Below are 21,132 nucleotides of genomic sequence, written 5' to 3'. Positions count from 1 at the left end.
ATCATTTTTAAACCACAAACTTCAGTAAATTTGAACTTTTGAAATTGAAGCCCATTTTTCATAACAAGGATAGCCATATATAATTAATAACAATATTTTATACCAAATTCTGAACACAATATAATACCGTCGTACTCAATAGAGAAAACTAAACCTAACAGTTCAAATTGTTCAATCAAGTTAAGGTCATTACTCAAGAATTTTACGGTCGCCATCATGAACTAATTGGCCATTATGACAAAAGTGTATCATATCATATCTGATATTCTCCTCAGTCATAATAACCTTCCATCATTACCGAACTAAACAAAGAAATAACACGACGGGTGCCGTATACGGTACAGGAAACTAATGCTTACACTCCCAGTTTTTAGTGGAGTTCTTGTTGTCTCTTATTTATTACTTTTATCCTGCAATTGGGTGTCCTACTATACAGATACAGCCATACAGATATCGCTATGCTGTATCTGTATACTATACAGATATCGCTTTAAAGCTCCGCCCTCTGCCGGACTGAGTTTTGTTTGAACCTGTGTGACCTCAGGATGTAATTCCAGTTGCATTCCAATGACGATGACAATTGTCGATTTCAAAAGATTGTGTTACAAAATCAACCATGTCAATTTCAGCATGCATGTTTAGTGAATGTCAAGTCTGAAGCGTAGGACAACTCGACGTACACTTCTGTTTCAAATTTGACAATGTTTTGTTATTTGTTTTTACTGTTGAAATTAGTTGTTATGTTAAAATAGATAATTATTCACCTTGAGCGATGTATTATGGTTGACCATTCGAGATTCTTTTTCTGCGAACCCAGTCTTCAGCGTAATGTGTGTTTTGATATTACTAAGCGGGCCTCAAGGGATTACAAATCGAAAATAAATGCTAAATATGTTAGTTTTTGTGTCGTTCAAAACACACAATATACATAATTAATTGCAGGATAAAGACAATAACTGTTTCGTTTCTTTAAATATCAGCTGTATTTGTACTCGGCTCGAAACAGGTGTAGTAGCTCGCTAAAAGCTCGCATACACCTTGTTTCCTAGCCTCGTACAAATACAGCTGATATTTAAAGATACTAAACAGTTATTGTCTATATAACTGTTGATGTAAATGTCCTTTGGATTTTTGAGTCTTTGTTAAGTCCTTGGTTTGGATTGTTATTGTCTTCATATGCCTGCACCAAACTCACTATGATTATATCTAAGATTTTACCAACAAGATGTGATTATATACCTTTGAATGATGTAAAATACAAAGCCCCAATTGTTCTTGTACATCATCTACATATTAATATTGTATGTTCATGTTATGATCAGGTACCTTGTCACCTTAAACAATGACCAGTAGAGAGGATTTCTAGCCCGAAATATTGAATTCATCAGCAGTAAAGTAGAAAAAGAAATTCATGTTATTGATGGATGCAATTAAAGACTATACCATACAATGGGTTTACTGCGCGTCAGGTGAACCTTATTTGGCCAATTTATCTAAATGGACCATAGTTGTTCGATCATGTATGCAAAAGCGAATTGATAAAACTACGTTGTACCAATACCGCACGGGTTTCTTTCCGAGTCATGATCAGCCCAATGTTGAAGATACATTATGATTTCTTCACGACATTTTTTCTGCTGTTTCACAGCACATGGAAATTTGTTTTAAGACCACAGGGAAAATGTATTGATATCAATATATAAATATTAATAGATGTATTCATGTTTCAATAGTTATCAAAGGTACCAGGCTTATATTTTGATACGCCAGTCACACGTTTCGTCTACATATGATTCATCAGTGACGATCATATCAAAAAAGTTAGGAAGCCAAACAAGTGTAAAGTTTAAACACATTGAGGACCCAAAATCCCTAAATGTTGTGCCAAATACGGCTCATATAAGGTGTGTGCAACAAACTTCTCCGTAGGAAAAAGACTTCTTTTTGCAGAGAATAATATAAACAAAAATTTACGACAAAAGAGACAATTTTTTATATTTTCCCTTTTTGATGTGTTCCGTTGACTCCGGAGAACGTTGTTTGTATTTCCAAGCTCATATGTTATGCCCTTGCATTTAGTAAAGTTAAATTTCAATGGGAGTAATACTTGTAATCTGGTTTACAAGAATTAAATCGTGAACTTCGTTACTTAAAACTATTGAAACCTTTAACTTATTCTGTCATAGATAAATATATTTGATTTGAAAATATTACTGTACATGTAGAATTATTATTGGAAACGGGATTACAATCTAATTTTTACGGTGATGTTGTCTAAAGAGTCCGTAAACGAAGATAGATTTGAGTTTACTAAATGATAACCTAATGTAGTAATATGCGTTCGGTATGCACATTGAACTACTTTCTATAATCTGAAATATATCCAAACATGTATTCATAATTCCTTAAAAGTTTGTGATTTGCATAAAAAATATCTTCAAATATTGAAATGGGGTTGGTCCTTTTGAATCTGTTCCCTTAATTTACACCTCGTAAGACGCTGTTACCGGAAAATTTAAATATTTAAATAAAATATTACAGAACTGTTATTCCTGTTCTATATTGCATCACAAAAAACAAAAAGTAAATCATACATAAGTCTCAATCTTAAATCTAAAATCTGTCAAATTTGAAATAATGATCTGATTGTGTCTACAATATATGTGTAGAGAAAATTGATATTTAAAGCTTGGAGAATATATAAATCTATAAAGCCTCGGTCACACCTTAAAGGATAGCGCAAACGGACGCCAAACGGATAACTTTTTTTCAATCCGTTCATGTCCGTTTAACGTCCGTTTTTATCAGTGATACGTCCGTTCATTTCAGTTTCGTGTCCGTTCAGGTTCCGTTTTATCCGTCGATGTCCGTTTTGTCTGGCGGGAAATTTTGAGTATGTTCAAAACTTTGAACGGACGTTCAACGGACGAAGTGTATGTTCACGTTCTATTCCCTCTGTCCACCTCTCACATTAGGGCAAACATGACGTCATACGAATGAAAACTCTCAAGCTGGGGTTCATTATGTTACTGGTACGCTTTGGTTCAAATACTATCTCTCATTAATCAGTTTAATGAATTAGTTTTTGAGGTAGGTATTGATTCATTTTATTTTTCGATGTTATTGCATTAATCGAACATTTATTGATTCCTGATGGTCAATATTGCTGTGCACTCTTTTTTTTACAGGCCAGATGTGGATTTGACTGTTAGTGTAAATAGATGCGTGTTAGAATGGTTTTGTTTTGAAGTTTCAGATGTTCGGGATTACAATGACAAGGAATACATACATCTTTTTTTATAGAGTTAATGGATGTGTAAAATGGGTCGCTGACTTGCAAGCTGTGTATCGAAGTCCTTCGTTCTGCGATGTATTTATTTCCCGGTTTAAATAGTAAAGCTGGGTTGAGATGTTATTCCCGCATGTGTAAAACAACAATCGCAGCATTGCAAGATTCCTGGTTCGTAAATAATAATAGCTTATAGTTTTGTATTTCTTAGGGCCATATGTTTATTATGTCTATCACCTGAATCAGTAGGAATTGTACTGATAGATACACGTGGGAGAGCATGATATTTTAGTTGTTTGTACTTTCTTTTATTAGCTTTACGAACTCGTAGATCGGTACATTGTGTTTTATTGATTGTGTTAATTGAGTGTTTGGCAATTTTTGTTTGTGTCTTGTTGTTGATTTAGTTATTTACTAAGGCAGTTAAGTACAAAAGATGGCATTTTTGGGGGGATGCATTGCAATGTAACAAAGTTTATTCCGGCGCGACATATGTTCCGCCGAATCATGTATGGTAGCAATACACAGTTAGGAAAAAAAGTTAAAATTGACACTCATAATTTTTAAACACCCTCTTTCCCCTCCTGTCTAACAAAGAAGGCTGTATATGTGTGTTATGCATGTATATACTTTTAGAAAGAAAACTTCCATATATTTGATTTCTAATGGTTATAAGGGTGAAATATAATCCCTTTTTGGTGTAACCATGGCAACAATCTGCATTTCTTAGATACAAAATATAGCAAAAAAGGGGGGTGAACATGTCACAAAAGTCTCCAAAATTTGGTCTGAAGGAAAATTTCAATCAATTACAGTGATACCTTTCCTGAATCCATAGGTTTATATCTATCAAGTGGTCCAAAAAAAATCATGTCTTCCAGCTCGTTTTTCCATAATATTGAATTGAAAAGATCGAGCGCAAAATCTTTGTTGATAAACACTACAATAATTTATGGACCTATGAACGGTACGGATATGAAAATAGCGACTGTCAATCATAGAAATGGCCTATAAAACATGTTAAAATCAATCTAAATGTTCATATAAACACACTAAGAAGGCTATACTATTCTTCAATTATCTAAAAATCAATTTTATTGTACAAAAACTTTCATATTTAAAAAATTCACAGGGGCCATAATGCGAAACTAAACTTCTAACTGTGTATTGCTACCTATACCCGGAATATATGTAACTAGGAAATATGTTCCAGCACTGTAAAATTTGTTCCGGAACTCATTGTTATACTGAATGTGAAATATACATCCTGCATCAAACATCACAGCTTTATGATATTACTCAAGTACTTTAAAGTTTCTTTAAGAGTGGAAGACGTATCTGTTCCGAAGTAACATATTTCATTAAAAAAAAAAGCGGAACGCTCAAACTTTTTTTCACAGAACATTTCCCTCCTTGTTTCCTGATAACTATCATGGGTGCTCAAGTCATATTAAGGTCAAGGCACATTTTCAGAAAAAAGAGCTTGAGGTTGTCTTTTATCGATACATGCCTTTAAATTATTGATCAGTCAGTTTGTCCTTTTCAACTTATCACAAATGTCCATCTTGAACTATATTTCTTTTTTAGCTCACCTGGCCCGAAGGGCCAAATGAGCTTTTCTCATCACTTTTCGTCCGTCGTCCGTCGTCGTCGTCGTCGTCGTCGTCGTCCGGCGTCTTCTGTTAACTTTTACAAAAATCTTCTCCTCTGAAACTACTGGGCCAAATTAAACCAAACTTGGCCATAATCATCATTGGGGTATCTAGTTTAAAAAAATGTGTCCGGTGACCCGGCCAACCATATAAGATGGCCGCCATGGCTAAAAATAGAACATAGGGGTAAAATGCAGTTTTTGGCTTTTAACTCAAAAGCCAAGGCATTTAGAGCAAATCTGACATGGGGTAAATTTGTTTATCAGGTCAGTATCTATCATCTGCCCTACAATTTTCAGATGAATCGGACAACCGGTTATTGGGTTGCTGCCCCTGAATTGGTAATTTTAAGGAAATTTTACTGTTTTTGGTTATTATCTTGAATATTATTATAGATAGAGATAAACTGTAAAAAGCAATAATGTTCAGCATAGTAAGATTTACAAATAAGTCAACATGACCGAAATGGTTGGTTTACCCCTTTAGGAGTTATTGCCCTTTATAGTAAATGTTTAACCATTTTTCGTAAATCTTAGAAATCTTTTTACAAAAATCTTCTGTTCTAAAACTACTGGGCCAAATTAATCCAAACTTGGCCACAATCATCTTTGGGGTATCTAGTTTAAAAATGTGTCCTGTGACCCGGCCATCCAACTAAGAAGGCCGCCACGGCTGAAAATAGAACATAGGGGTAAATGCAGTTTTTGGCTTATAACTCAAAAACCAAAGCATTTAGAGCAAGTCTGACTGGGTCAAATTGTTTATCAGGTCAAGCTCTATCTGCCCTGAAATTTTCAGTTCAATCGGACAACTTGTATTGGTTATGGAAATTTTGCCGTTTTTGGTTATTATATTGAATACTATAATAGATAGAGATAAACTGTAAACAGCAATAATTTTCTACAAAGTAAGATCTACAAATAAGTCAACATGATCAAAATACAGGCATAGATAACCTTATCTGTATTTGGCAAAACTTTTAGGAATTTTGGTTGTCAATGCTCTTCAACTTCGTACTTTATTTGGCCTTTTTAACTTTATTGGATTCTGGCGTCTCTGATGAGTCTTTTGTAGACGAAGCGCGCGTCTGGCGTATATTAAAAATTTAGTCCTGGTATCTATGATGAGTTTATCTATAACGAACACGTAAGTGCAGAATCATCGGTTGTAAAGCACTTTATATCATAAATATTTCGAAATTCAAGATTAAAGGAGTTTGATAACTTTATATATTATGAACTTAAGTCTTACCCACAGTACCAAATTAAATTTTAAGGTTACAATGTGACTCATAACAAAATATATATCGCACTTCTTATTGAGTTTATATAAGTACACAAATCCTGACAAAATCAAACTATCTAGTACAGCAAACACCATAACGAATAGGAAATAATACTTATAAATTAACTGTTAACAAAACGTTGAATTGTTGAACTACAAAGTCTTTTCTTCCTCAGGAATAGATTATCTTAGCTGTATTTGGCAAAACTTTAAGGAATTTTTGATCTTCAATGATCGTTAAATTAGTACTTTATTTGGTCTTTTTAAGTATTTGTTTAATTCGAACATCATTGGTGAGTCTTTTCTAGACGAGACGCGCGTCTGACGCAAATTCAAAATTTTAATCCTGGTATCTTTGAATCGTTTATATATTTCTGACTTTATACAAGCATTTTCTGAAGAAATGTTTTGGTTAAACCAGGTTCTACAACTAGCTAAACTGCCCACTTGTGTTGTCAATTTTTTAAACTAGAGTTATGTTATGCAAACATAATCGGGTGAACAACTCAAACAGTCATAATTGGTAAACGTCCTAACAAAAAAAAATCGACCCGGCAGCCGAAACTGAGTAACTTGAAATCACAGACTTACAAACGTTCTAGTAATTGTTCAAAAAAAAAAAAAATGCAAACATAAAAAAGAATCTGACAAAGACAGCAATAAACTCAATTTTTTTACTTGATTTTACATAGTACATACATTAAGCCTCGGCCACACCTTACCGGATAGCACGAACGGACGCCTTACGGATGAAAATAAAAGTTGTCCGTTGACAAAATTGGTATCCGTTGGGAGTCCGTTGATGTACTCACCGAATAAAACGGACGTGTAACGGATGCATAACGGACACTAAACGGATATGCAACGTACGAGAAACGGAAACGTTCCGGACAGAACGGATGTCGAACATACATCAAACGGACGAGTACCGCATAAAACGGACACCTCACGGAAGCGTACCGGATAAAACGGATGAACAAGATATACGGAATAATCAAAGGCGACAATAATAATACATGTAATTCGCATAAATATTCAACGTGTTTCTGTGTAACTGGTTTTGGTTTAGTCTTCAAATTCCGTCAAAGGGCAGTGTCTGGTCTGAATAAGAGCTGTTTGATTGTGAAGACGTGCCTATACTCTAAGATCGATTAGGTATAATAAGACTTCATGAACCTTAAGAAATCTGACATACCAATAATTGGTATTTCTGACGCAAAATTTCAATTGGCATTTATCCGTTTCAGATCCGTTCATCAGCCGTTTTATCCGTTAAACGTCCGATATGAGTCAGTTTCCCATCCGTTCAACATCCGTTTTATCCGTTAAACGTCCGGTAGAAGTCCGTTGGTGAATTTATCATCCAGACCACCAACGGATGTATAACGGACACGTAACGTATACAAAACGGAAAAGAAACGGACGAGTACCGTACAAAACGGACGCCTAACGGACGTTCAACGGACATTTTATCAGTTGGACGTCCGTTCAAAGTTTTGAACATGCTTAAAGTTTTCCACCGGACAGAACGGACGTCGACGGATAAAACGTACGCTTAACAGACATGCAACTGATATGGACGGGCGTCTAACGGATAAGAACGGACGTCTAACGAACATGAACGGATTGAAAAAAAAATATCCATTAGGCGTCCGTTCGTGCTATCCGGTAAGGTATGACCGAGTCTTTACGGTAAAACATAATTGGGATCCAGTACCAAAAGCTGTTTAAACATACATGTATGCTAAAAAAACGCTAAAGTGATCTAATAAGACAGGTAGTATTTTATTACAGGTTCAATTTATATGAAATACACTACAGAGGGACTTGAAATTGATGTTCTTTAAAAACACTAAAGCTTCCGGACATACCTGCAACAGGAACCCCCAAGAGAACAATGTTAAAGAACTCAAAATAAGGCATTTTTATCTGTTTTTAATTTTATATTTCGAAAAAGATAATGTCTACCGTTAGATCATTGGTTTCAGAAAGCAATTATTCATAGTAGGTTGTTTAACGTTATGTTTAAACCAATACCTTCGTGAAATTCAGAACTAACCCCGAGGGTGTCACCAGCCCAGTAGCAAGTACTTCGGTACTGGCATGAAAATACGTTTTTTGTTGTGTTATTTAAATTTGCTGTTACAAAATGTTAGAAATTATTATAAATTAAGGAATGTATCTCCTTCATGCAAAGCAATAATTCCTTTCACGGATTTGGCAATACTTTTTGGACCTTTTCGGTTATAGTTCTTCGTCTTTTATATAAGCTTTGGATTTCAAATATTTTGGCAAGGAGCATCCTGAAGAGACATTTATTGTCAAAATGCGTATCTGGTGCAGGAAAATTGGTACCATTAATGTTATTAATGGAGACATGAATTTCTGTATTAAAAAGCTGTCAATAATCTTGGTTTTAAAAATTGTACTTATATTTTTTGAAAAAAGCGTCAAATTCGGCAGAAATTGATTTGAAAATAAAAACCCAAATGATTTTTATTTGGCAGGATATTTGAATAATTACACGAATCCTTATTGTATAAGAAATTGATACTATAAACCATTTTGTGAAAGATATCACAAATTAAGATAAGATACATTTGTGTATGTGAAGATTCACATTCATGGGGGTTTCAGATGTATGTCTGATTTCAAATCTGTGGTAAAGTTGACGTCATGCCATCCGAACTCTTTGGCAGAATATTAAGAATCCAAATGTATGTCAAATTTCCAGTTATGGCAGATTTTCTAGTTTTCAAATGTATGGCAGATTTCCTGCAAGGGGAGGACAATTCAGTACGTATCTGATCAATGACTTTAGTAATGTGGCTTTCTAACGTAATATTTCTTTCTCAAACAGTACAGGTAATGTAGATTTTTGTTTGTGTTTCCTTATCTCGAGAAAGGTTATTAGCTAATTATTGTACAGGTAATTGCTGTAAAAAGCGGTCTAAAGGCAACATCAGAAACACAGAAAAAGACAGAAAGACAGGAACTTCACTTTTCTCCTTACACTCAAAAGTGAATCCACAGTATATAGTGCATGTCCGTCTTATTTGTTTGTTTTCGTTTTCGTAAATTGGTTTGCAATAAATTCGACAGTTTTTTGGTTTGAATTGTTTCACTTTTATATCTGTGCTTTTTATAGCCTACTTTATCGTATGGGTTTTGTTCATTGTTAAAGGTCGTACAGTGATCTACAATTATCTTCATTCTACTCTCATAGTGGATACTCTCATTTGTACATCTCCCTATTATTTAATAAAAGAAAGAAAAATTACGAAAAATGTATGCCACATACAGAAAAGTAAGAACATCAATCATGTCAATTATTTATTGATTTTTTTATTCTGTCGCTGATACGTCATCTCATTTTAGAAACCTGAAAATACAAAAAATATATAAGTTAACAGAAAACCGATACGAAATTATAGAACAACTTTCTTGTTTTTAATATGTAAAACTACAAATATTAACACTCAATAATCATGTTTGCAAGCACAAAACTATGTGATATATCAATGAATGAAATGATATGACTAGACGATTTTCTTAAATCTTCATGTAAAAAGTCATGGTCACTGAGGAGAGTGGACTCAACAACTGCATGATAGATACTTATATTTATCATATATTTAGTACAAAATAAAGCTATTTTGTATATCTAATAAAGGTTCTTTTTTCCAGTCTGTATAACCTACCCTGTATCGCATATCCCGTATCGCATGGCTAAACCCGTATCGCATACCCCGTATCGCATGGTAAAACCCGTATCGCATACTTTTTTTTTTTTTTAACTAAAGTCAGTTTTTTAGGTGTTTTTTTTTTTGCTTAAGAATGTTTTTTCTAAAAATAGCAATTTTTTTGGAATGACGTCATTGTTTGGTATGTAACGTCACGTACATCAAGTTTTCATATTGTATGTGACGTCACGAACATCAAGTTTTTACAACATATTTTTTGGCACACTCAATGCAACTATAAAAAATCCAAACACTTAAATATATACAATAATAAACAAAATATTTTCAAAACAACACAGTCGGAAAGCTGACCCCGGTTTAACCCCATTTCTTAAAGCAACAATGGACGTCATGTGATTACCATATATGGGCATTTTTTTACCCAAAAAAGGGAAGCCCGTTTCTTTTAATTTGTAGCTGTTACAATGAATTAAAACTAATTTGCTTTTAAGTGAACATTCTTGAGTATATAAGGAATATTTTCATAAACTCAATTATGGATTTAACTCATTTTTTTCTTTCATAATATGTCTTCAAAGTGTAGGTGTTGACCAGAAAATGTGGTCAAAAAAAATTTAAATCGTAATTTTCTTTCTTAACTTCTCGGGAAGCTATGCTGAATTTAAATTATGTTATGTAACATAACTTTGACTATGATATGTCAAATTTGTGCCAGTTGATATGCACAGATACGCAAATGTGCCAGTTAGAAGTGTCGATATTTCTGACGAAGAGGGGGTAATTCACGAGTTACGTCCCTTTGTTTGACACTATCATGCAAAACTATTGTTATATCAAACACCATATGCTGTTATTTACAAGTGGATATTATTAAAAATTAATCTCTTATATACATTTTGATACTATAAACATGTGCCAAAATTAGAGAAACACATTTTATCACTTTTCAGAACTCAGTCCCAGTGAAATAGGCCCTAGATGTGTCCCTATATGCCATAATAGGGTTAATAATTTAATATTAATTTAATATTCCAAGAGTTAATTTAATATTCATGTTTTGGTAGGTATTTTTACTGCTGCAACCAAATTATTTTAACACAGAAATAAATGTCTACTCAATTTATACAAGGAGTAGTCTAAATATTCATGAATAATGGATCAAGACAGTATGAAAATGATAAAAAAAAAAAAACAGGAGTTCCTTTTCATTTCTGACACTTGCAAGTAGGTCCTACCTTTTTCATTTAAACTTAAAAGAGATCATAATGAAAGTATTCTGAATGTAAAATCTTCATTGTTTTAAATAAAAGGAAAATTATTTGCAATCTTTGTATGAAAAAACTAAATATATCAATAAATCGGTTATCTCATTGATTTCATGCAAGTTATAGTTTTAATGAATAAATGGTGCTAATCATGAACTTGAAAATGAATAAGATTAAAATAGACTCAGTAATATTTTTATTTTTCTATTTGAAAAAAATAATAATTTATAACATTAAAAAAACTATGCATTTTTATATTTATATGAAAGTATTTCAGAGCAGTTTCTGGGGGCTAAGTGGACAATTATGTTTTAGATCACAAGTCAAAATTAAGTCACACTTCATGTCAGTATGATAAAGCTTTGAATAAGATTGATTAAAATGATACTCTGAAAGAGATTGTTTGGGCAGCAATTCCAGCAAACATTTGTTTTCAGGGAGGGGGAACTATGGATTTTTTTCCCCTGACAAGTTGAAAACAATTCTTCTCTTTTCAATTTTAGCATTTCATCAAATGGCAGCTGAGGGTAAAACAAATTTTTTTTTCTCAGGGTAAAAAACAAATTATTTTTTATCCAAAAATTGGTTATAAACATTTTTTCTTCAAAACAATCAATATTCAATAGCCACCACCCCCTACCCCCACCAGAAAATCAAATGGTTTGTTGGCTGCCTAAGTTCAAATTTAGGACAATACTTTTTCATTTACTTTTGCAGGATTCCTTAAAATCACAAAATGTGTTTTATCATTTATGTCGGTCATCTAAAGCAGTTAGTGTTGTGCAAAGACAGTATACGATTTCCTTACCTTGTTTTAGTTAAGTCATACATTTCACTGGCTAAGTCTAAAGAGAATATATTAATCCAGTCAAATATTCACAGCTGATCTCGCCATTACTTTTTCAAACAAACCTACTAAATATGTGTACATTGACTGTGTTTAGATGCAAGGTGACATCAATGTGTAAGCACGAAAAACTACAATGTCAAAAAATGTCTTTATTTTGGAATTTAGTTAAAACGGGGTTTCCCAAGGGGTGATAGAACGTTATACTTGATGCTTTTTTTTTTTAATTTTGAAATACGTGTTATTAATATTTTGTATAGTACATATAGTCTTTGTTATTATATCTATAAAAAAAAGAAAATAATTTTAAACGACGATCAACGGCATTACGGAATCGTTAAAAGACGGCCAATTTGACATGTTTGAGAATTTTTTTCCTGTTGATAATATAATCCATGCTTAACAAATCGAAATAAATATATTTCAGACCCTAATGGCTAGTGGGAAACTGAAAAAGGGATAAACTTCCAAATTGGCGCCAAAAAAAAAATCCGCGAAATTAACGCAATTTCAGAATGGCGGGTTTTAATATCAGTTCCATTGTTGTCTTAAGTAGCAGTTATTTTAAAGCTTTGAAACAAGACAAAAGCAGAACTGAAGGTAACCCAGTGCTATGGATCAGAAAACAGTTCATATACTATAATACTCTTCTGTAGAAATATATGATAAAGCGTATTATACATGGCAAAATCCGTATCACATGCCGTATCACCCTCGACCAATATTATCCCTCGGGCCTAAAAGGCCCTCGGGCTGATATTGATGTCTCAGGATGATACGACATATGATACGGATTTTGCCATGTATTATTCTCTATGTATGATGTATTGTGTTCATTTATATATGCCTTCAACCCCATTGGGGTATAAATGTGCATTTATTCAATAAACTTAGTAAATATACATATACAATTAAATAGTCTGTGATCAGAGGTTACCATAGTGAATATGAGGTCTGATTACACAATGGCAGTCGCTAAAAAGTAATTTCTTGTAATTCATAGTGTTTTGTGTACATTCAAACAGTACTTTTACCGAGTAAATAGACATGTGCCATATGTTTCATTCATGGTTAATCTCTAAAGACATAACTATTAAATGTATACTAGGTTAAAACAACACCAACTATTATTATAATAAAAAAAAAATAATGTTGTACTCACAGAAATTACTCTCGCATATATAATACATTTTATTGTTGCACGGTTGGTCAAACCATTGTCCATTATGACTATTAAGAATGGCACCACAGTTGTAACCATTGTTCGTTTTACCATAACCACTAAGCCAAGGTAGATAAGTAGCTTTGGTTTGATCAAAAGTCCAACGATATTCTCCTTCATTCAAATCTGTGAGTCCTATCCAGTAATGGTTTCCTGAAATGTTTTATTTATCTATTTATTTATTTTATTTTATTTATTCTATTCATTAATTTTATATTATTTCATTTATTTATTTTATTTTGTTTGTTTATTTTGTTTATTTTATTCATTTTATTTATTTTGTTTATTTTGTTTATTTTATTCATTTTATTCGTTTTATTCATTTTATTTCAGGGGTTAAAAAATCCACTAGCCCGACGCCCGGGACTAGACATTTACGTCTCGGGCAACCAAAACTTATAATCCAGTATGCCCGACGGACTAGTAACAAAAAAATCTTGGCGTGTCTAAAATAGAAAGTGGAAAATCCCTTCATCACTTTTCTGTCTTAGCCAATCAGATTCAATTACGTCATCCGGGATTCCAAGAATTTGAACTGGTTTGTACAGGTTCTCACCTCATGCACAGTAACATGTTTTAAAAATAGAACAAATAACTCCGGGTGGCCCGGTATCATGTATTGATCGCAGTTATTGTACTTTCAATATCGATTTCTCGTTATATGTTATAACGGGGATATTTTTGATTGGTTCTGTCGAGTTTTTCAATTAACGGTACCGGGGGGGTATAATGTATTGATAGGTATTGATCCGTCTAGACTCTTGTCGGACAACTGTTAAAGCAGGGAGCACGAAACTATGTCAATGCAACAAAATATATCAACATATTTTACTACGGCAAGCGCAGAAACTTCATCAACTTCAAGTTCAACACGAAAATCGGCAAATGAAGGGGATTCTTATGAGGCTGATACAGATACATCTAAAAAAAAATTAGAAAGTACGATCGGGACAAGCGAAAAAGAACGTTCATAGCGACATGGAATGAAAGATTCCCATGGGCAAGGTCGTTGTTGAGGATGAAAAGCCTAAGACTATTTATTTTATTTTCTTAAATTATAGTGTACAAATGCCTTCAAAACATGACACACATTCCCAGCGTCTTAAGCAGCACACCCTGAGTGATTTGTAAGTGATACTTGGGCTAGCAGGTTGGTTTTGATGGGCTAGCAGTTCTTGAAACAGGGCTAGTATAATCCTCCTGCCAAAAAGTCCTGGGCTAGTTAGCTGTAACAAAAATGTTTAACCCCTGTATTTATTTCATTTCATTTATTTATTTTATTCATATCATTTATGTTGGTCTATTTTGTTTTATTATGTTTTATCTTGAATTCGTTTAATATATTTTCATACATTTATTTTATTTTATTGATTTGGGGAATTAAAAGAAAATTCGGAAAACACTGGCAACCCAAAACTTAACTATGTTCATACTTGTACTTGGTTTGTTTGCAAACATTTGTGTATTCTCCTTTTCGTCACCAATCTTAACAATGTATCCACCAATATCCCTGCATTTTCTCTAGAAAAAAAAAATATTCAGATAAAACATGTAAGCTATCAATGCATATTGTTAACAGATGCCTATAATATCAGAATCAAAACAATAATATTCATAGTTAAATGTTATATTTGTCTTTTGCGTTTGCTTACAAAGTATTGTTGTCCTTCTGATGAGTTAAGCCTTTTTCAACTGATTTTTATAGTTGTTCTAATGTTGTACTGTTATACCACTGTCCCAGGTTAGGGGGAGGGTTGGGATCCCGCTAACATGTTTAACCCCGCCACATTATTTATTTATGTGCCTGTTCCAAGTAAGGAGCCTGTAGTTCAGTGGTTGTCGTTTGTTTATGTGTTACATATTTGTTTTTCGCTCATTTTTTTACATAAATAAGGCCGTTAGTTTTCTCGTTTGAATTGTTTTACATTGTCTTATCGGGGCCTATTATAGCTGACTACGCGGTATGGGCTTTGCTCATTGTTGAAGGCCGTACGGTGACCTATATTTGTAAATGTCTGTGTCATTTTGGTCTTTTGTGGATAGTTGTCGCATTGGCAATCATACCACATCTTCTTTTTTATAATCAGATATGTTTTCGTTATTTCAGTTATTTTTTTTTTTCGAAAAAAAAATTACTAAAATATTGTTCCGGGTTTTTTTTATGTTTTATATTACTTAATGAATATTTTCAAGCATCATCGGAAAAGGTGACCTATTCCAGCGACATGTCATAACAGCTTGTATAAATGAAGTGCCCCCCCCCCCTTTTCGTCTTTCCCAGAGAAGTACATTTGTGAAATTGACACAAGACCATTCTATGTCCTTTATCTTAAGGAATAATATTCAGCTTAAAGCCGTGGCTTAAAAGTGGTTATTTGTACTGTAATTACCTCAGCAGTGAACCAGTTTTGTGTGTCAAGACCGTAATAGTAACAGTGTCCATTATATTTGTGCCATTTAGTCTCTACAAAAATAATTATTCAAAGTCACATAATTAGCTATCAAATTGTGAAACATGGTAAATATATCATGTATGTATATATAGGTATTTGAGATGGCTAATTTTTTTGGTCAAACAAAGAATTTGAAATAAAATGTGCTAAAAACATAGATTTGTTTAAAATTTTATTTAAAACACTGTTTTCAACTGTTTCCTGATATGTGAATCAATTCAGTCAATCATTAGTATTAACCAAGTAGCTTTCAAAAAAACGGAACATTCCTAAACATTCTGATTCTCGCGATGATAAAAAGGAACTTACAGTATTATTTTGAAAATTGCTAGAATAGAGAATGTAATGTGAATCATCTGCGCAGGAAATTATAAAGATTACATGATTATATAATTATTGTATACAATATGCTTCTTTCGGCATTTGCACAATGCATGGTCCAACAAGATAAAATTCAAAAGGTTGACTTTCTAGAACACCAAATTGTTACGTTCCATTTACGCTATAGGTAGCAAACAAACTTGTAGAAGCTGTTTAAACATGCTATACTTCTTACTCTTAAAATCTTTTCCTAGAACCTGGAAGTCGCTATCAACTTTCTTGACCTTTTCCCCGACATTTGATAGAACATCTTTAACTACCCCAAGCTGGTCCTGTATTGAAGCTGTTATTTTCTTGAAACTATTTTCTAGTTTCTTGACAGTGTTTCCAAGGTTATTTTCCATGTCTTTAAGGGCAATTCTAGAGTCATCAAAATCCTTCTTCGATTCGTTAGAAAGACAAGGAATGGATGTTACATCCTTGCATATAACCATCAACAAAATGATTGGAACGAAAATCATCGCTGGTTTTCAAAATTTCAAACCTGTGAAATTAGTTTGAAAAATGTGTACTTAGAGTTATATCAAACTTCAAATTAAAAAAAATAGTTGCATATGGTTTATATTCTTGAATGGCTTAGTTTCACAATATAACTAGTAATAGAAAATCATTTACATATATATTAGAAAAATCTTCATAAATGTACTGCTATTGAATTATTGTTTCTTGTACACTAAGTTGCCTATATTTTCCGTGTCATGCCAAGAACGTAAATCTGCTGAAAGTATGCAAACATCTCATATAGAAAATTCCTCGAAGATTGATATTAATCATTTGGTACATGGCCGCTTTCTAAGCGACGCGTACATGAAGGAGGTCATACATTAGTTTGTTGAATGAAATCAAATATTTGGGTTTGAATAGAAAATAGAGTAGAAATAGAAAAGACAACATGAAGTTGCACATCTTCTACAGAGTAAGTACTCCCGGCTCCCTTTGTGAACAAATCCATGCCCCACCTACGATAGTAGAGGGGCATTATGTTTTTTTCTGGTCTGTGGGTCCGTACGTCCGTTCGTCCTTCTGTTCGTTCGTTCGTCTGTCCAGTTTCAGCTAGTAAAAGTTTTTGGTCGAGGTAGTTTTTGATGAAGTTTTAAGTCCAATCAACCTGAAACTTAGTATATATATTCCTTAAGATTATGATCTTTCCAATTTCACGGTCCACTGAACAAAGAAAATGATAGTGCGAATGGGGCATCCGTGTACTCGGGACACATACTTGTTTCTATGTACTTTCGGAATTTATGTTGAATTGTAGTTTCACTTTCTATATTCGATAAGCCCCGCGTGGTAATAATCACTTGATACCGGAATATATCATCTTGAACTTTGGAAAATTTCTTTCTTTTCAGGCGGAGATTCCAAGCAGAAAACCTGCATATTATAACGACAGACAGATTTTCGTTTTAAATAAAGAGAGTTGCCAGTCCAGTACATGAAAAGATCGGTTAGAAAATTAGTTATTTTATGCCCCACCTACGATAGTAGAGGGGCATTATGTTTTCTGGTCTGTGCGTCCGTTCGTCTGTCTGTCTGTTATTCTTCGGTCTGACTGTCCGTTCGTTTGTCCGTCTGTTCGTCCGTCTGTCTCGCTTCAGGTTAAAATTTTTGGTCAAGGTAGTTGTTGATGAAGTTGAAGTCCAATCAACTTGAAACTTAGTACACATGTTCCTTATGATATGATCTTTCTAATTTTAAAGCCAAATTAAACTTTTGACCCCAATTTCACGGTCCAGTGAACATAGAAAATGAAAGTGCATGTTTCAGGTTGAAGTTTTTGGTCAAGGTAGTTTGTGATGAAGTTGAAGTCCTTTCAACTTGAAACTTAGTTCAAATGTTCCCTATGATAGTATCTTTCTAATTTTAATGCCTAATTATATTTTTTATCCAATTTCATGGTCTATTGAACATGGAAAATGATAGTGCGAGTGGGGCATCCGTTTACTTTGGACATATTCTTGTTTAATTCTAAATTCTATTTAGATTGGAAAGTCTCATTCAAGTGGTGAAAATGAAGGGAACAATTGAGGGGTTCTATAGGGAAAATTCTTATCTTATGAACTCTATATTCGAAGGGTTATTTTGTTTTATCTAATTAAAAAAAAAAGATAGACAAATTGTGAATGGTCTTTCTTTCTTTCTCTCGCAGTGACCTTAACTCCTACGAGACCTCTCGTTAAATGTTCCGCTCTCGCACAGCTGAATTACAAAAGGATAAATCCGTAATGAAAGAATGTTAACAAACGTGCACTGACAAATGAATAGTTTTAACTTATTCTTGAAAAACACACGTAAAATTTACAACAAATCATTCAACAAATTTTACGGGGAAAGGTGAAATCAACAAACGGGAACGCAATGGGACATATATATACAAGTATTTGTATATAAACGGAAAATATAAAACTTATCTGTACGAGCATCAGAAACAGGACGACAAGTGAGCCTAGCCTAGCATATAGTTAAGCATCATATCATCATAACATATTATGAGAAGAACATAACCCGTGTCATTCCAACAACTGGTTTTAAAATTAATGTGTTTAGTTCCGATGCAAAGACCCTATAAGTGAATCAGTATTACATGTAATGCCAAAATATATGCAATCTTTAATGACCTGACAACAATATCGTATTATATCCCTTCTTAATAAGTCTATTTAAAGGTTTTGTTATCTTCTGAGGTGAATACTGACATTTTTGGGCTTTATAAAGAAATATTATCATAAAAGTTGGATGTGAAATACCTGAACGTATAAGAAGTCTGCATGTTGAGCTATATTTACGAATGATGTCCTTGTATTTGTTGCAATGTATACCTGGTACTTGAACATTAGTTGTTTAACTATATTGCCTCTGATTTTAAATTAAATTAAATCGACGTAGTTGAAAAACAAAGCACGGAGAGGACCGACCCAAAAATGAACAGTGTCTAAGACAAAAATGTCCGTATTACCGCTTGGTCAATACGGAAGCGGGTAACAGGAGCTAGACTTTATTTCAAAAATAAAGCAAAAGAATATTTCAGTACCTGTTATTCGTACAATATTAAGCTGATTACGAGATAATAAAAAAAATATGTCATGGCTCTATCAATTACGTTATTTGTCACGAGCTCCGCGTGCTCTGTGTTGATTGTTTACCAATGTCCCGATCCGGTAAACTTCGGCAACGAACTCGTGAGGTTATTATTGTATGCGATCAACAATCACTAAATGACATACTTTTTTTGTTGATGATACATAATATAATTCAAAATAGATCTAGAAACATGTGCATGCAGAAATTAGTTTAGTATATATATGCATGCATTTGTACAACAATTTCGATTACATCAAAATTGCAAGAAACTAGTTTAATATGACTTTAATATCTCTTACAATTAATATAATCTTCAAATATTGCATTTAAGGCAAAGCTTTATTGAAATTATTTATTTATGGTATTGCGTTGCTTGAACATGTTGAAACAAATGAAACTTAAGGTATAGAAAGAACTATCTTGTTTTGTATTCTATTCAATGATGACCCGCATATCTTGATTTAACCCTTTTATAGCTTGCTGCATGTTTGGTGTGGGTTACATGTAAGGCTCAGCGTTGAAGGCTGTACTTGGGCCTATATTTGTTTACATTTTACACATAGTGACTTTGGTGGAGAGTTGGCTCATTGGCATGCATACTACATCTCCTTACATTTCTATTTAAAAAAAATATGGTGGTTATCAGATATAATGTGTTACTCAAGTGCCCGTTACTAACACTAACGGTATCTTTTTTACTGCACGAGATGCGTATTTCAGCGATGCATATGATTGTCCTTTCAATAATGCTCAAAGGGGGGGGGGGGTATGCAAGTTATAAGTTACTGACACCAGTATCTGTAAAAATGAAAACCTAGAAACCATACGAGCTGCTACATTTCTGATAGAAGGCTGCAGGTTAGGATTTATATAGGAAGAGATGCGTCGGTTTTAGAGGGTAATACAAAAAATTCCTGCATTGTCTTTTCTGTAATGCTCAAGGGGAGAGTTGTGAAAAAATACAGAGCTGATAAAGCCAAAAGAACTAAAAGAATAGATAGCTTGGGAAAGGAACCAGCGCATGGAAGTGATATATAATACCTTAATTTAAAATAATTTCACAAATTAGGAAATAGCAAAATATCATTCATATATACAATATTACAGGTTTTCCTATTTTTATGGTTTGTCATATAAATGAACATCAAACTTTTCTTTCTCGTCAATAGTAACTTTGTAACATACATGAATATAAGTACAGTATATAAAATATGAATGAATGATTAAATAAGTTACAGTACATACCTTTACTGTCTTTCTAGTATGATACTGCAAATGAAAACGACACAAGACTGTGTATCAACGTCTACATATACATGTAACAAAAATCGAAATATTTGTATAGTCGTTGCCAAATTTGTATTTGATATCACAGATTTGTCACGCGATACGTGAAATAATATCCTGACACGGTGAAATGTTTTCGGGAAATTTCTTTGCAACTGTGGCATGCTGTCACATCTCTATTCTTCAGAATTATATTATTTATCAAAAACTACTGCAACAAGCCTAAATAATGATCTTATCGTGTACTATTAAAAAATAGATATAGAATTTTTAATGATGGTGTTGTACATGTACATTTATGCTTAAAGCAGCAACCATTTGATTTTCTGGGGGGGGGGGGGGGGGGGGGGGGGGGGGCTATGGGTTTTTTCTGGACAAATTTTTTTTCGCGACAAGTTGAAAACATTTTTTTCTTTCAATTTTAGCATTACATATAGTGGCAGTTGAGGGTGAAACAAACAATTTTTTTTTCACAGAATCAAAAACAGAAAATCAAATGGTTGCTGCCTAACTAAAATTTTATAATTTTACAAACATTTGAAAAAGATCGAACAAAATATTGAAGATATTAATAGAAAAAATAGACGTATTTGAAAAAGTTGCAATATTTGTTAATCTACCATGATATTGTCTTTTTGATTAAACACATGTTAATGGCGGATCTACA

At 33.3% G+C, this 21,132-nt stretch overlaps 1 protein-coding gene across 1 annotated transcript in view; it reads right to left on the bottom strand.

Annotated features, from left to right (window-relative positions):
* The window catches only part of LOC134690116 (uncharacterized), a 31,372-nt gene extending 10,854 nt beyond the window's left edge, over nt 1-20,518 (bottom strand). Inside the window, exons 1-5 of the mRNA XM_063550088.1 lie at nt 20,424-20,518; nt 16,273-16,581; nt 15,654-15,727; nt 14,697-14,784; nt 13,230-13,416 (exon numbers count right to left, since the gene is read on the bottom strand). Coding sequence (XP_063406158.1) covers nt 13,230-13,416; nt 14,697-14,784; nt 15,654-15,727; nt 16,273-16,558 — 635 coding nt within the window. The 5' untranslated portion in view covers nt 16,559-16,581; nt 20,424-20,518. The remainder of the gene's footprint in view (nt 1-13,229; nt 13,417-14,696; nt 14,785-15,653; nt 15,728-16,272; nt 16,582-20,423) is intronic.
* Nucleotides 20,519-21,132: the final 614 nt, after the last annotated feature.

This window comes from Mytilus trossulus, chromosome 11 (genome assembly GCF_036588685.1).
Source record: "Mytilus trossulus isolate FHL-02 chromosome 11, PNRI_Mtr1.1.1.hap1, whole genome shotgun sequence".
Taxonomy (NCBI): Eukaryota; Metazoa; Mollusca; class Bivalvia; order Mytilida; family Mytilidae; genus Mytilus; species Mytilus trossulus.
Note: the sequence above shows the minus strand (reverse complement) of the source record. Positions and strands in the feature narration are given on the sequence as shown.